We start from the raw sequence: 15072 nt of genomic DNA, 5'->3' as shown, positions 1-15072 counted from the left end.
GTCATGTGGTACTATCATGAAAACAAGTGCCCAGGACACGCTGCCAGTGGCCCAAACGGATTGCTATGTCACTAGAATCACCTAGTGGTGAGAAAAAGGCTTGTTCATTTCGCACGCCAATCGTTCGACACTCACGCGTGTGTTTGGCCCCTCCAAGATGACGCTGGCGCGCTCTCGTTGGTGCAGTTTGGCCTGCCTTTTTCGTGTTTGCACTGCATTCGCAACTCGCCCTGGCCGTGGTTCGCGTATTGGTTTACCGCTGAATTTGGAGCATGCGACTTTGAAGGAGCAGGTCAATCGACATACACATAAATGCGGCACATTAAGCGAGCTTAATAATGAGTGTTTGGTGCCTTTCTTAGCATTCTTATACCTAGTATTTGAATGTGACGCAGGGGGTGACTTTTCACTTCCATTTTTGGGAAAAAAAAAACTTGCGTTACATTTGGGTAAATACGGTATCAAATATTCTAGTAACCGAATATTTAAGATTCGATTTGTGAATCGAACTATTCGAGAAGTTACAATTCGATTCGTATTCATACATTCGAGTACTCGCACACCCCGCGCGAATGATCGGAACGTCATCGGTGCAGCTGGTGTCGGTGACACGAATGGGTGCGCAAACATTCATGTCACCACAGTGCTCTCGTTTGCACTGGCCTGATCAAGTTTCACAACGCTGATACTGAGACTGGGCTGCGTGAAGATGAGCAAGTGGCACAGTGCTTACGAATACTTAGACAACTCCCAAAAGTGTTTCTGCATGAACTTTCCTACATTCATTTACAGTCACCTACAACTCAAAAACGAAGGGGCAAGGTCGCCCCAATAAGTTTGTCTTTCCGCAGGTAAGCGGCCCTTTTTGCCTATGCACCGCCACCGCTACGGCGATACACTCAAAAGGTGCTGTTTGCACACATTCCGGCCAAATAAAGACAACGCCATGGAAAGTATGAATGAGTCGACAAAAAGCACCTGTGTTTGAAGATGATTTGATTGAGGTCGGGCACGGAAGCTGCAAATAAACGCGGTGCGAACATGTGGCCCTTGGGAGAGCGAAAAACTAATGAAACCGCATACAGCAAGTGGTAGCATGTGAGATTAGTGATGAGCGAAGAGTTGCTCACTTACCTCACAGAGCCTCTACCATTGCGTTGGGTTGAAATCAGCCAGGCTGATTCTTTGAAGTCAGACCTTCCCCCGTGTCGCATCTCGCTTGGCAGATGGAATCCGGAAGAGTCACTAGCCATCAATTTCATGTGTGCTACACCCTAAGATGCAGCAACACAACATCGCGAACACGGAACTATGCTACAAAAGCACAAAGGAGGTGCGAAACGTGGTGGTTGCGTATGCCGCTCCACAATGTTGGCACCGATATGTCGGTGGCAGCAAAAAACAAACGAGAAAAAAGTGCCCAAGAGCACGTGATTGCGTTCGGCCAATAGGAGGGCCGAGTGTCAAGGGAAAGTGCAGGAGAGGAGGATGGCAGCAATCTTCAAAAGTTGAGGCTACTTTTATTTCATTTAGTGGCTTTATGATTTCGGGGGTCACGCCCAGGCTGTGCATTCACTTCTCCCTCTCCCTGCAGTGCGCCACGTGGGCCGACAGTTGGACATGGCCTCCGAGATCGCATTCACATTGGTCTCGGAGGCCAAGAGGCGGCCGAGCCAAGCCAGCGTGGCGAAGTTCGCTAGCATCCCCGATCACACAGGGGAGCACTCTGTTGTGCGTGGCATGCAGCTCGACTGCGACGAGAAAAGTGAAATGCGGACGCGAACAACCATCACACTGGAAGAGAAGGCAGCTATCTAAAGGCTGTCACGTCAGGTGCTAAGTTGCATGTAATGGATTTGTTTATTTTTGGGCTCCCCCATAAACTTCGTTCTAACGAGGTTTGAGTGTATATCTTGATTTCTATGTACCTAAGTTAGCTTGCCACAGTCTTGTCAGGCAATGCTAGGAGACTTTCGAGCATGTGCAGCACCGCATTTTCTTGCACATACTATGTAAGCATTAAATTTTGTGAAAAATTTTAGAACATTCGATACGATACTTGGATTTCTTTTAGTTTGATTTTATACTCGATTTGAACAAGCACATGTCTCAATGTGTACTCGTTCACTCTCCTGTTATGCCTGTAGCATTGGGACAATGCTTCTAAGGAGCGGGCAATGACACTTGTGCTTGTTTTATCTTTCTCCTGTGAACACTTTTTTACCGGCTAACAAATGTCATTGCTCAGCGCATGATGCACCTGCATGTATCAGAACGAATGTTATCCGATGATTCTATCCATTGTCTGCTGTGACTGAATCTAGTGTAATATGATTATATGCGCAACATGAATTGTGCAGTACTTTCTGGAAGACACACGGGCACCACTGATTATTATGGAAGCGTCGACGACTCATGTATAAAAGTCAACGCACTTTACCCACTGATGAGATTTTGACGATCGCCGACTGCGATTGCCGCTACGTTGCATTTTCAATATAGCCTGTATGTTGTGCATGGGCACAGGCTTGGCCAATAAAGAACTGGTTTCGTGATTCACAGTTTTACTAATGTGTTTTTCATCATCACTGCAATGAGACAATACGATAATCGCACTTACGGAAGTACTAAGTTCTGTGTAAATTCAAAATGGAGATTTTCACTTGCTTCATGGTGTGTATTAAACTGCTTCAATAAATACACACAGCAACAGTAAAAAGAAGTGGACTGATCCAAATATTCTTCTTTATTGTTGTCAATTAAGAAGCAGCCGCATATGAGAATCTGACAAAATATGACAGCCCGAAAAAAGTGAGGCGAAGGCTTCTGTTGAAAATAGAGTGCCGGAGAAAAAGGTGACTTTGTGCTCTGCATGAGAGCTCCACATACCGTGCACGACTGCAAAATTTGGTTGACATGTTCACCGCAGTGTATGCCATCCGCCGACTGTGTTTTTTCACTAACCCTGGGGGCTGGTTCAAGACCGTTTTAAAGTCATAGATTTCCCACAAGCAAGTGTAATTTAGGGCCTTCTGCTGCATGGCATTCCCAACTGATAGGTATCTTCTTTTGCCCTCGTCTCCACAAACAATATCTACATTACCAAGCTTTCGTGCGTTGATGTCGTCAGCTTCTTGCGCTGGGTCGATGTGCCTGATGAAACCGTTTTTTAATCGATCCTTTCGCTTCGGCGGTGGACATCAAACTGGCAAAATTTCAAACTTTCCCCCTTTTTTTGTTCACTTGCAACTTGGGCCAGTGTGTGAGCGTTATCCTCTAAGGATAAAAAACTTTCCTGCATAGGGGTGCTATGTTAAAAAGCACAAAGAAAGGCATCTTTGAGCAAATCAAATGGAGCAACAGGTGTACAACCTGCACCACAACCTAGCCACGCACCAGCAAGGCGAGATGGGGCAGCATGGACTCGCAGAGACGATCGAGCTTGACCTTAGAACTGTTGGCGGCTGAGAAGTTTCAAGCCAACGGCAAAGGATGACCAGCCCAATGGCCAGCCTCCATGCTCAGTCATCAGCAGAAGTCTCTGGTGGTGCCTACACCTAATTTGTACCTTGCAGAAATATTTTTATGTGCCAGAATGCATCAAAATGTTGGACATTGTGTTTCCAGCATGGCAAATGAAATTTTAGAGCCTAGAATTGCTTTGTCAAACTTTGCAGAAGCAGAACGGCAGAAGAAAATGTGTTGGCCTATTCGTGTATTGGCTGCTACAGACAGCTGACAGGGAACTGAAAATTATTCCTTGTACTGGACATTTCGTTGAAGTGGCATTCATTGCAGTGGGGTTTGACTACAGAATTTAAATTGAAGCTCCTTGCAAATGTGTACCCCAAAACTATATGATATAGACATAATTTTTGTTGGACATATTACACGACATTTCCACACGTTCCCGAGAAAGCCATATAATTGGGATTTCTCAGCACGAAAATTTCTTGATGACCTCACTAATGAAAGTTGTGTTGAATATCCTGCCAAACCAATCTTAACCGTGGTGTCATCACCGAGGTGACATCAGTCTTGCAGCTCGTGATCCACAAATCATGCCAGCCAGTGTGGTTCATGAAAAAAAGCTGCTACTTGTCTATAGGCTAGCTGGTTCATACTTGTTAACGTGCACTAAGACGCAATGTCAACTAAGAACAGGACTATTGTGTTCATTGTTTTGCATCCATTTACATCATAATGAGAAGTGCTAATTAATCTGGGACACAGCATGTGCACAACAAGAGGTGCTGAAACGTTGTTTCCACCACCGTCCCCCGCATCAGAGGCTGTCGCAGCCCAAGCTGAGCAATACCTGTTGCAGCACCGAGTTCATGTAGCAGGTGGCACCAGCATTCTTGAGGCCCACGAACCCTCCTCGGGGCCTGGGTCCCACTGGGGGCAGGTACTCCCACTCCTGCAGCGGCGGCTGGTCGGCGTAGAACATGTCCGACAGGAGCGCAGCGCAGGCGGCCAGGTTCTCGGGGCTCTGGGTGCACAGCGCCACCAGCAGGTCGAGGGCCGCACGCAGGGCGTCCGGCCCGGGGCACACGGCCACTGCCGCCGTGCCACCCCCGTCGCCGGCGCCACCTCGCAACTGGGCCTCCACCCGGGACGCCGGGAAGGCAAAGTCCTCCAGCAGCTCCTGCACTCCCGCATTGTACACACGGCGCATCGGCAATGGGGGTGCAAAGGCTACTTTCTCAGTCGTGACAATTTTTATTTGCACCGACACACAGAAACAGAAAAAAGAAAAAAAAATAATCGGCAGAATCCATCTCACGATGACTGTTGATGGCAACACGCTAGCACTGAATCAATATAGCCACACAACGTATAGCCACTGTCGAAATGAGCCATGCATGAGGCATGTACTGCAGCGGGACCTCTCTTTCCCCAAGAATGCTTGGTGCCACGAAGCCTGCGCGTGGCCCCTGAAAGGCATGGAGGCCAGATGGGCAGGATTGCCGACTGCCGGGCAGGAAGCATAGTTTGGCATGGCTTTGCTTCGTGACGGCAAATGTAGCACTGCGATCGTAGGCATGTCACAAGCCGCATACGTCATGTGCTGCTGTGGCCGCATTGGAGTGGAAATGCAGTGTATTTATCCTTCTGTTCAAACTGGAAACCATCTTCACAGTGACACCATAGACAGTTAAAAGATTTCCGAATGCTGTAGAGCTCTGTCGCTTGCGAAGGTAACGTACTTGCCTTAGCAGTGGTTTGTTTCCCAGTTTGAGAGGCAAGAATATAGAGCTCTTCATGCTGTTTCGTTCGGCAAACATGTTACAGTTGAGTTAACAAAGAGGAGCACAATTTCTGTGAGGACAAAACATCCCTTCGTCACTTCTTCCAAAGGTAGAGCGAGTCAAAATTTGCTATACGAATCAGTATGTAGGTGCTACATGTGAACGCAATTTGCGCAGAGAGCATTCTTATACCACGAAATGCGTAATGAAAATGACACGGTCTCAGAGAAGGTAAAATATAATCTCTAAAGGCCTTTATTAGTCACCTCCGTTTGGGACCGACCGTTAGAGCAGGGCACGGACTCCCAGCACAAGCGGCATTCTCCGAGCAAAGGCGCTGGAGAGGTTGACCCACTAGAAGGCCCCGGAGAGCATGGCCCACTATAGCGTCCCTCTTCTTCGTTACAGTTCGAATAAGTATTAATGCAATGGCATTAACCATTTATCTCCCTTTGACGAGTACAGTCGTCATGGAATTTCATACCAATATAGCCAATGGTGAATATAGTCGTCATAAACAAAAATTTCTCACACAGTGAACTCATGACAACTATACTCATCCTATTCCATCTAGATGCGATTCCTGGCACTAGATGGCCACACCTGTCCGCATTGTGCCATTTGTGCCTCGTCTTTCATTACATTGGCGCCTCTGACACTCTCGCATAAAGCATGGCTGCCTTCTCGAAGCGAGGCAATGAAATCGCATGCAAAAGAAGTTAATTTGACGACTGTTCATTACACCACAGCTCTGTAGAGTTTTGATTGTAAACGGAAAGTGGTGTTCTCATCTGAGGAGTCCGATGATGACTATTCTGTGGATGGCCCGGAGGACCTTGTGGCTGCCTGTGAGTCTGTCATACGAAGACGGTCTACTAACTGCTTTACAAGCTGCGTAAACGTAGCCACTATTCATGTGCATGTTTTTGCGATGTTTAGGTAATTTTTCTTTGTATTCTCTTTTTTCATAGTGTATCGAGCCCTGCAAAACGCTTTTTTTGGAAGACACCAAGGCCATGCAGTGAAGCTTTTTTTCATGTATCTTTTTACGCAATTTGTGGAATAAAGAAACTCCATTGAATTGAAATAGCGATGCCGTTTTATTCAGAAAAACAAGCTCTACAAACTTAGCGAAAAAATGTTTCCTGTAAATGTGGTAAAATTTTCTTTTTTTTTTTGCAGTAGGAAAAGGGTTAAGGGCTCTGTGCCACAGAAAACCTGATTTCGGCATAGGTGAAGTTGTCCGTGAGCGAAAATTTCTGTATATATATTTACGTATATGTATATGCCATACCTTGACATGCCTTGAAATCATGGCAAAAACTGGAATAAATTATTGCTGCATTTAAGTTGTTTTTAACCAAGGCCCTGGAATGCCTGGCAAGGCCCTTGAATGCCTGGAGGCATGTGGTTTACTGCACCAGCAGCCTCCCAGCAAAGGCTGTTGGTGCAGCCTGTGATGGGAATTACTGGATCACGTGGTGACTTGCCAACATTATTTAACGTGAATTGAATGACCAGTTTGTTGTTGAAGCCGAGAAATAATGTTTGTAAAAAAATCAGATGTAACCCAGTGAGAAGTAAAAATTTTTTACATCGAAATTGCAATTTAACACAGCTTGTTATATTAAGGCTAAAAATACACAATGTTCTATGAATATCAATTGATGAGAAGTTATTTTTTTTTTACTTTTGAAGATTTTATTACATTGAAGTTTGTTGCACAGAGGCTTAGCTGTGCTGTAATGGGCAAGGATGACAACAAGTCTAATGACACCCAACACAGAGTCTGGTTGCAGCTGTATCTCAGAGGAAAGAAGATGAGATCCTGCATTGATGCAGTGAATGAGTTTAGAGCTGGAGTTTGATAATTTCTTTTCTCATAGTTCAGGTGCAATGACAACTACACGGAGGCTGCGAACCATTGTATCATAGAGACATTGTTTTAGCAGTTCACCGAGATTCGGAGAGTGCGAAACTGTAACAAAGATATCGCCACATCTTGCAAACAGACCGAAGAACATGCTGCCTGTATTGGTGCACAAGGTTACAGGCGGATTGTGTGGATCAGTGCCTCCTTGAGTGAATGAGACACCAGTCTACGTGGCATGTGCATAGACAATGTGGCATGACTGCTTGAATGGAAGTAACCTGGTGCTTTAATGGATGGCCGGGCTGCCTTGACCTTTCACACGAAAGTTGGCCTAAGAGCCCAATGCAAGAGAACATGCAGTCACACTTGCCCTGTACAAAACCGTACCATGACAAGGAACGTTGAGTAATGTGATGCAACATGCTAGCTTTTGTTCAATGTAGGCCGGTGCCATTCAGATGATGCTGGGCTGCACACAGCTTATCGAAGGAAACATGACAGCAACAGGGTACCAGCAACTGATAAGCTGCCTTTCGTGTCATGCATAGCTCACCTTGACCAGGTTCCCGTGGACAGTGTTGCCAGAGTCTGAGCCTATGTGGTGCTTGTTGGCTGGTGACAGGAGCGACACCAGCTCACGTGCGACGCCTAGGTGACCCTCGAGCAGGGACTCCTCGGCATCCGACAGGCCGCCTGTCTGCTGCACCTTCTCCTGCACGCAAACAACAAACACAGTGGCCACTGTTACTGCAATGCAAAATTTCATTTCCACTAAATATCGGCAGGGCAAGGTGAGTAAACAATGTTTGGGAAAGCTCAACACAGACAAACCTCATTAAAAACAAATTGCAGCTGCCACTAAAATTACTTCATTATATCCGATATCTCTCATAAAAACACACTAAGATCAGAAAAAATCTGAGACTGCACTTATGTGAGAGAAGTGTGACAGCATGTGTCAGCATAGGAAGCCACGCAGCAAGGACAGCGTTCTTGGTCGTTCATTTAAGAGATAAACTCTTTTTAGCAGCAGTTCGTGGTTCCGCCGACTATCTCGTCAATGTCAATGGGCAACAGCATCCTCCCAGCACTGTGGCCGGCCCACAGTCCGACGTGACTGGCAAGCTGCCGAATTGCCATTATCACCGAGATCGGACTCTTCGTGTCGTGTGGCCAATGCCAGCAATTAGAGTTGTGCGGTATAAATGCATGTTAATGCCTCGGCGTGGCATGACACGTGAGTGCTAGGCCACCTGCAAAATTTAACTTGAAGAAAGACATAATTGTCGTCTGGCAGCTTCCCATGGAGTTGCAGCCTTGCAAGTTGTTGACACATTCGCTAGGCTGCAAACACAGAGTGTCCATGATTACATCTGCTGTTGTATGACTTTCAGGTGATGGCTGGCACTATGCACAGTATTGCAAAGAAGTTTATGGATGAAGTTGCCAGTGCCTGAGTGCAGATGGAATTACTGTATAATACCCTGATGTGCTTGAGCCATCCGATCTCATCTGCAAGCAGCTGCTGCAGGGCAGGTAGTGGGCACCGGCAGGCAGCACCCAGCAGACGACACAGCAGCCCAAACAGCTCTTGGCTGCTCTCCGCAAGATCCTCCAGGCGCTGCACACAATGAGGCACCGTCACATGCTGAATGACGCGAACTGGACTTTCAAGTACCTTGACTTGGAGGGTCGAATTTTTTTGCAAATATCACACCCCTGTAGTAAATTTTTTATGCATTAGCCTTTGGAGTGTCAAATTGGAAAAAAACTGTATGTGTGTTTAATGCGGGAAGCCAGTCAAGTGGTAGATGTAGAGGTAAGTCAATGTATCGTTTTACCTCGATATAAGGAACTTCAATGTAACAAAATTCTCGACATAAAAGAGTACTTAACTTTTCATAACCTCTTGTCCATAGAACACCATGTATTTAGAATCTCAATATAACGAAGTGTGTTGTGGGGATGCGCGACCCTCGCGCCTCCCCTGATGTTTTCCCGCATAGCGCGTCTCCTGTAGTGCGGCTTCGCCGCACATGCGGCGGTCGGAATGGTACAGGCGCAGTCCGCGAGATGGCGCGAATGTTGCGCTGCTAACGCCGCGAGGTTACTTGGGCGCCGAAAGGAAGGCGCTTGCTCTCTTGGGTTCGAGGCAGGGAGCGGGACGGGCGTGCCGCACGTGCAGCGCGGCTCTTTCCCGGCGGGTCGACGCACGGCGGGGACGTCTCCCGCGTGCGCGCCACCCATGCTTCTGCGAGACCGCCTCGCGTGGCCGCCTTCGAACGCGCCACGATTCGCGTGACTATACACGCGAACGACCAGGCGTTGGGATCCAGCATGGAGCGAACATATTCGCTCGCGAGGACGCGGTGAGTCGGACTTCTAGATTTGTCGCGCGCCCATCGGCATGTTTTGGAGATAGCAACTCGGCTAGCAGGCATTGATGCATGAAAGGTGCAATAAATGCCCTTGTGATTGTTTGCATTACTGTGTTGTCGTTCCTTTGTCCCAAGAGTACGGTGTGAGAATCCCACATCAGACCCCACAGTGTTTGTGTGCGATTTCATATAATTAAATCTTGTTTCCACTACAAAAGAATGCCGAAACCCATGCGACAAGAGTGACTGCCGAAGTGGAGCCGCATCAAGTGCGATACAATCCTATTGCACGCTATGCACTTTGTGCTTTAGGCCCGAGTGAAAGTGTGCGAGGGTGAGACAAGAAAGACGGTGGCTTCACGAGTGCCGCCTTCCAGCGCGAGCAAAGAGGAGGAGGGGGGTAAGGTGGCGTGCTCGCAATTTCTAGAGGGCACATGGCTGTAAGCGAGGCTGAGCGCATTACGTAGTCGCGCATGCTGCTTTAAAGGCAATCTACCGCATGTGGGCATGCTGCGATGCCGTGGCATCATGTAAGCTTTCTGGCGCTTTTAGGGTTGGAGGTTGAGTAATGTTGAGTTTCGGTGACTCATTGGAGTGAGAGACAGATGAAGCATTTGCTACCCGCTGCCGGCACCTTTCATTATAATGTCGTCCCAGTGCAGGCAACGCTATCAGCTGCGCAGCCGGAGTTCACACGAAAGAAGCACTGCTGGCTCCGCTTAATTTGTACCGTCAACGTGGCATGAAACTGTATCATTCATTGTCGACTCCCAAATTTATCAAAATGAATTGTATCCTGCGGCCCCTTTCTAGGCAAAAAAAATTGATCGGTGACTGTACTTATGTGCAAAAAGGTCAAATTTTAATACAACGAAATTCCAATATTACAAATAAACAGCCGATTTTACCCAATTCATTATATTGAGGTTTAGCTGTATATATGTACAGTGCAACTGATGGCGGCCTGCTCCGGACTACTGTCGGTTGCACTTTGCTCCTCGAAAAGGCAGGACGTGTGTTGAGTGAGCCCCTGAACAACACTTTGCAATGTGGTGAACGGGGTCAAAATCATAGACCCAGGACCTAAAAGAGGTGTGCCATAATGCCTAATGCATTCATCTTGCATTCACCGCTAAATCGCCACGGAATTTTTTCATTGCAGTTTCCAGTAGCAGGAAATGATTCACAACTATTGTATACTGCAAAAACTTTTTGCCGCAATACTCTGTCTCAAAAATGTTTTATTGACACCACTAGTACACAAAGAAACATGCCATACAGCTAGAGATTAAGAAAAATATACAGCTACATGTGCGGCTATGAATTTGTTGTCTCTGAAGCATGTTTCTTCACAAGAAGAAGCGATTGAGCAGTCGCCGTGAGAAGGGCCCCACAACCGAAGGCCAAAAACGAAGAAAGAAAGAGAACTCTGAACTTGGGTTATGCAGGGCTATATCTGAGCCACCAGACACATGACAGTGGTGGCCACAAGAAGCGACAGCGCCTCCTCGGCACATGCCTCGGAGGCAGCAGACGAGTGTGCGAGTGCTTGGAGGCAAACAAGTCGAGCTGTGTGCCCTTGCGAACAGAAACGCAAAGTCCAGTGAGTTTGGGGGGGCTCCCCAGTGGTGGCAGCACATCTGTACAACCAGTGGCATTAAGTATGCGCGAAGTATCACACACAAAATCAGCCCTTTAGGAGTACATCAAGGGCCATGTGGGATGGATCAGCAGTGCTATAGAGGTAAGGAAAAAACCCTCAAAGGGTTCATTCAAGTTTTATTCTTGCTGCAAATTCAGGGTGGTGCAATAAACAAATGCTAATTCAATTTCTGTTCATTAAATCCAAACCAAAGCTCCTGGGAGGTGCGCCCCTACTTTTCCATGAAGCAAAACTTAATTTGATGATGATAAAAATGATGACAGTACTTTTGTTTGAATTAAAATTATTCCAATTTTGAATCTGGCCCTCACCCGATAAGCACAACTAACAGTGATATCATAAGAAGCCAACAAACACTGACACCAAGGACAACATAGTGGAAATTACTTGTGCTTAATAAATGAAATGAAGAAATGATAAATTAATGGAAATGAAAGGGGATGAAAAAACAACTTGCCGCAGGTGGGGACCGAACCCACAACCTTTGCATCTCGCGAGCGATGCTCCACCAATTGACCTACCACGGCACCGTTTCCCCATCTACTTTCTTGGGTATATTTATTTATGTGCTACTACATGGTATCATGTGTGGGTTTATTGACCAGTCACCTTCACCCAAAAAGATCACGTTCTCGTGACGCCTGCAGCAGAAAGGACGTTCCACGTCTGCCGCCAAGATCTGTGAGAGGTGGCGCTGGTTAACACTCTGGAACTCTGGCGCTGGCTAACTGGCAGTCCTTCACGTCTGAATTTACAGCAGAGTTTGCCACCACTGACTACAAGTTTAAAATAAACGCAGAGCTAGATCAGCGCACTCAGCATACAACAGAAAACCTCGAGCAGTTCAGTCACGTAATTCCCGAATACTATGACCGTATAGCGGAGCCTGTTTCAGATGCCGAAAAGGTGGAACGCGTGTGGAGACAAATGCATCCGTCATTCGACGACCTAAAAGTCAGCGTGAGCTTTGCAAACCTGCAAGAAATGGTGAAGGCGGCCGGCCCTATCATGGAACGCGCTTGGCATCACCTGCACTACGCGCCACCGCCACGTTTTGCACAACCAGCAGCTGATTTGGCCTTCGTCACGGAGCAAAAAACATTTAGGAGTGGAAACTCCGCTGTTTGTGGCAACCAGAAAAGGTCACATGCCCGCGGAGCCATATCGTGCTGGCGGCCTGGAAAGAAATTACCGCTGTTCGGAGCGCGCCGGAGCCGCCTGCCCGGGCGCTGCATCTTTTTTTTTTTTTCGCTGCAACTTCTACGACGCGCCGCATGGCACCGCCACTGTATATATGGCCCTAGAGTTACTGTATATGCTACCGCAGGTAGCAGAGTTGCGCGTCTGTTTTATCACGCCGCTAGCGCCCCTATTGGGAGAGCGTCATCACGTGGTAGTCAAGCAACCGTGCATTGCGGAGAAGCAGATGCCCGGGCCAATTTTTGTATTTCCCGACGCCGCCGCTGCAGCGAACTGGATTGACACAAGTTATCGCCAGTCAAATTCAAAGCGAATCCGGCCGATCTTGGCGTTGCCTGTTCGCGTGCGCGCTAGCTGCGGAGCAACAACACATCGTGCGCAGCGCATCTCACAGTTGGTTCATCGCAGTGTCCGCGCAGTGCCATCGGAATGATTGAATGACCGGGTGCTCCGCTCCCGTCTGCACGAATCGCTCTGAAAGCGGAAAAGCTTTTTATTCGATCCCATTCAAACCCATGCAGCACACTGCTTTCACAGAACTGTCATAAAAAACCAGCTCACATTTTCAGGATAATGCACTGCTTTGGTTGCTGTTTCTGAACATAAAAGAGGTTACACAACTAAGTAAAGATATTTCATCTACTACTGCTTATGTGAAGCAGGATGCAAGGGGAATTAATGTCGTTATTTACCATACGGTAAGGGCCTTTACTGTGTTTTGCATTATTACCCATATTGTAGCTATGTCAATACTGTGAGAGAAAAACTTTCACTACACTCCCACAGAAGGTTACTTTTCGAAACCCTGCAGTGAAAAGGCACATAATGAAGTGGCACTTGAAGGTGTGGCTGATATCCAGTGCCTGCTAGTAGGTGGGTACGTTTCTACAGCAAATTTAATGGGGTACCAGAGTCGAAATACTAATGGTTGGTCATTTATTCACCAGTAATATGTAAAACTGCCTACACGTTGAGAGCTTTGGCACATAAGCAGGTATGCCTATTGCAAAGCCCAGTATCCAGTGTCCAGTGCAGCGCCGGATTATGGGCCCAGTGCCGCTCGCTGGATGCTGGGCAGGCGCGGCGTACTGAGAGGCACTGGGTACTGGTGCGAAAAACAGCTTTAGCGCGTTAAATACGCGGTGGCTGGACACCATATATATATATATATATATATATATATATATATATATATATATATATATATATATATATATTTGAGAACAGAGAGAAACAGAGAGCATTTTGGCGCAATAAAAACAAAAAAAAAGCTCCGACCAGGATTCGAACGTCGGACCTGCAAATCCTAAGCACGGTACTTTACCACTACGCCACGCCAGAATTTTTTGTGTTTTCTACGTCAAGGACCATGAAGCAGTTTTAGTTTCACAGAGAGAAGCCTCGCTCAGTCATAGTAGATGCGCTATCGCCCAACAACTAAAGCTCACGCCTGTACCACAAAGAAAATTTTGCTGTCCATATTCAGTAGCTTGCTCGGAAGTGCCACAACACCGATTTTCGCTTGCGATTTGCATTTTAACTTCGAAAAAAGTCCTAAATGAACCACCGACCCGGGACGCTGTATGGGCTGTTACTAACGATTTGGATAGCCGTTTGTTGTTCTTCATGCGAAGGATATGCAACGTTTTCTTAAATCACTGATGCCCTTCAGTCGACACGTCTGTCTATTCATATATCTTCGTCAGAGAAGCGCAGGCTAGGACTGTGATCCTTCGGCGACAGCACATATATACCTGTGTTCATGACGCGTCACATCGGCGCTCAACGCTACTCGTGCTGTTTGTGCGCTCATGCTACTTGTGTTTATTTAAGGACACTGATGCGAAAGCTGAAATATGGTGATTTATCCTTGTTAGACTTCTTGATTCCCGAGCCTAAACGCGTCGAGAGCGTGCAGATGGTCTCGGCGGATACGCTTGGCATAAGCTTCGGTGGGGACCGATCTCGGCGCCTTTTCTTGACGATCTTATTCAGTCAGCTGTTTCGATGCACTTTGTTTGCGATTAGGCGGAAAAGCAGTCCACAAGCGATGCAAAAGCGCCCACGGTCGATCGACAATATGGTAGGCAAGTGGCCTGCCAAAACAGAGTGCGGCTTCGCCGCATAGATTTGGTTGCTTGCCAGGCAAGATGGCGGACCTACGCGCAACTCTGCTACCTGTGGTAGCATATACAGTAACTCTATATGGCCCCATCGGCGTATACAACAATTGTGACCTTATCTGGACGCCCGCGCTCGCTCCCGCTGACGGGAATTTCACCTCCTAAATGCCTTACCCCGTGGCCTTCGTCCTTGTTGTGAGTTTGCAAAAAGCCGTGAAGACTTGCATGAAAATGCAAGTCTGACTGACGAATGCGATGGAACAAATGTCTGAAGTAGTGTGGGGACTATGTGGAAAAATAGTGTAAGTTATGAGAATAGTAGTACATTTGTAATTACCTGCATTTACCTTATTTTGGATAATAAAAAATAGGGGCAAAGGCTTTCTGATTCACCTTTGCATGTACCGCCGTTTGAAGAAACTGTGACACCAAACTAGAGTGCTGGGAATGTACCCTTTGTTCTGCACTGGTCTTCAATGAACGTCTTCGATTCCAACTTGGGTGACTGGGTATGTGCCGTACGTGTGTGCCATTCTTCAATGAAAGCATTTGACGCCAACTTGAATTGCACGGTATGTGCCCT

The 15072-nt window shown here is 47.1% G+C and overlaps 1 protein-coding gene across 7 annotated transcripts in view; it reads right to left on the bottom strand.

Moving 5' to 3' along the window:
- Positions 1 to 15072, bottom strand: part of faf (ubiquitin carboxyl-terminal hydrolase-like faf) — a 758782-nt gene that overhangs the window by 155932 nt on the left and 587778 nt on the right. For all 7 annotated transcript variants that reach the window (XM_065437146.1, XM_065437151.1, XM_070532615.1 and 4 more), the window contains 3 exons: positions 8609 to 8746; positions 7679 to 7837; positions 4319 to 4648 (listed from right to left, as the gene is read on the bottom strand). In XM_065437146.1, coding sequence (XP_065293218.1) covers positions 4319 to 4648; positions 7679 to 7837; positions 8609 to 8746 — 627 coding nt within the window. The remainder of the gene's footprint in view (positions 1 to 4318; positions 4649 to 7678; positions 7838 to 8608; positions 8747 to 15072) is intronic.

The sequence above is a fragment of the Dermacentor albipictus genome, chromosome 1 (genome assembly GCF_038994185.2).
Source record: "Dermacentor albipictus isolate Rhodes 1998 colony chromosome 1, USDA_Dalb.pri_finalv2, whole genome shotgun sequence".
NCBI lineage: Eukaryota > Metazoa > Arthropoda > Arachnida > Ixodida > Ixodidae > Dermacentor > Dermacentor albipictus.
This window is presented reverse-complemented; position numbering and strand designations above follow the sequence as displayed.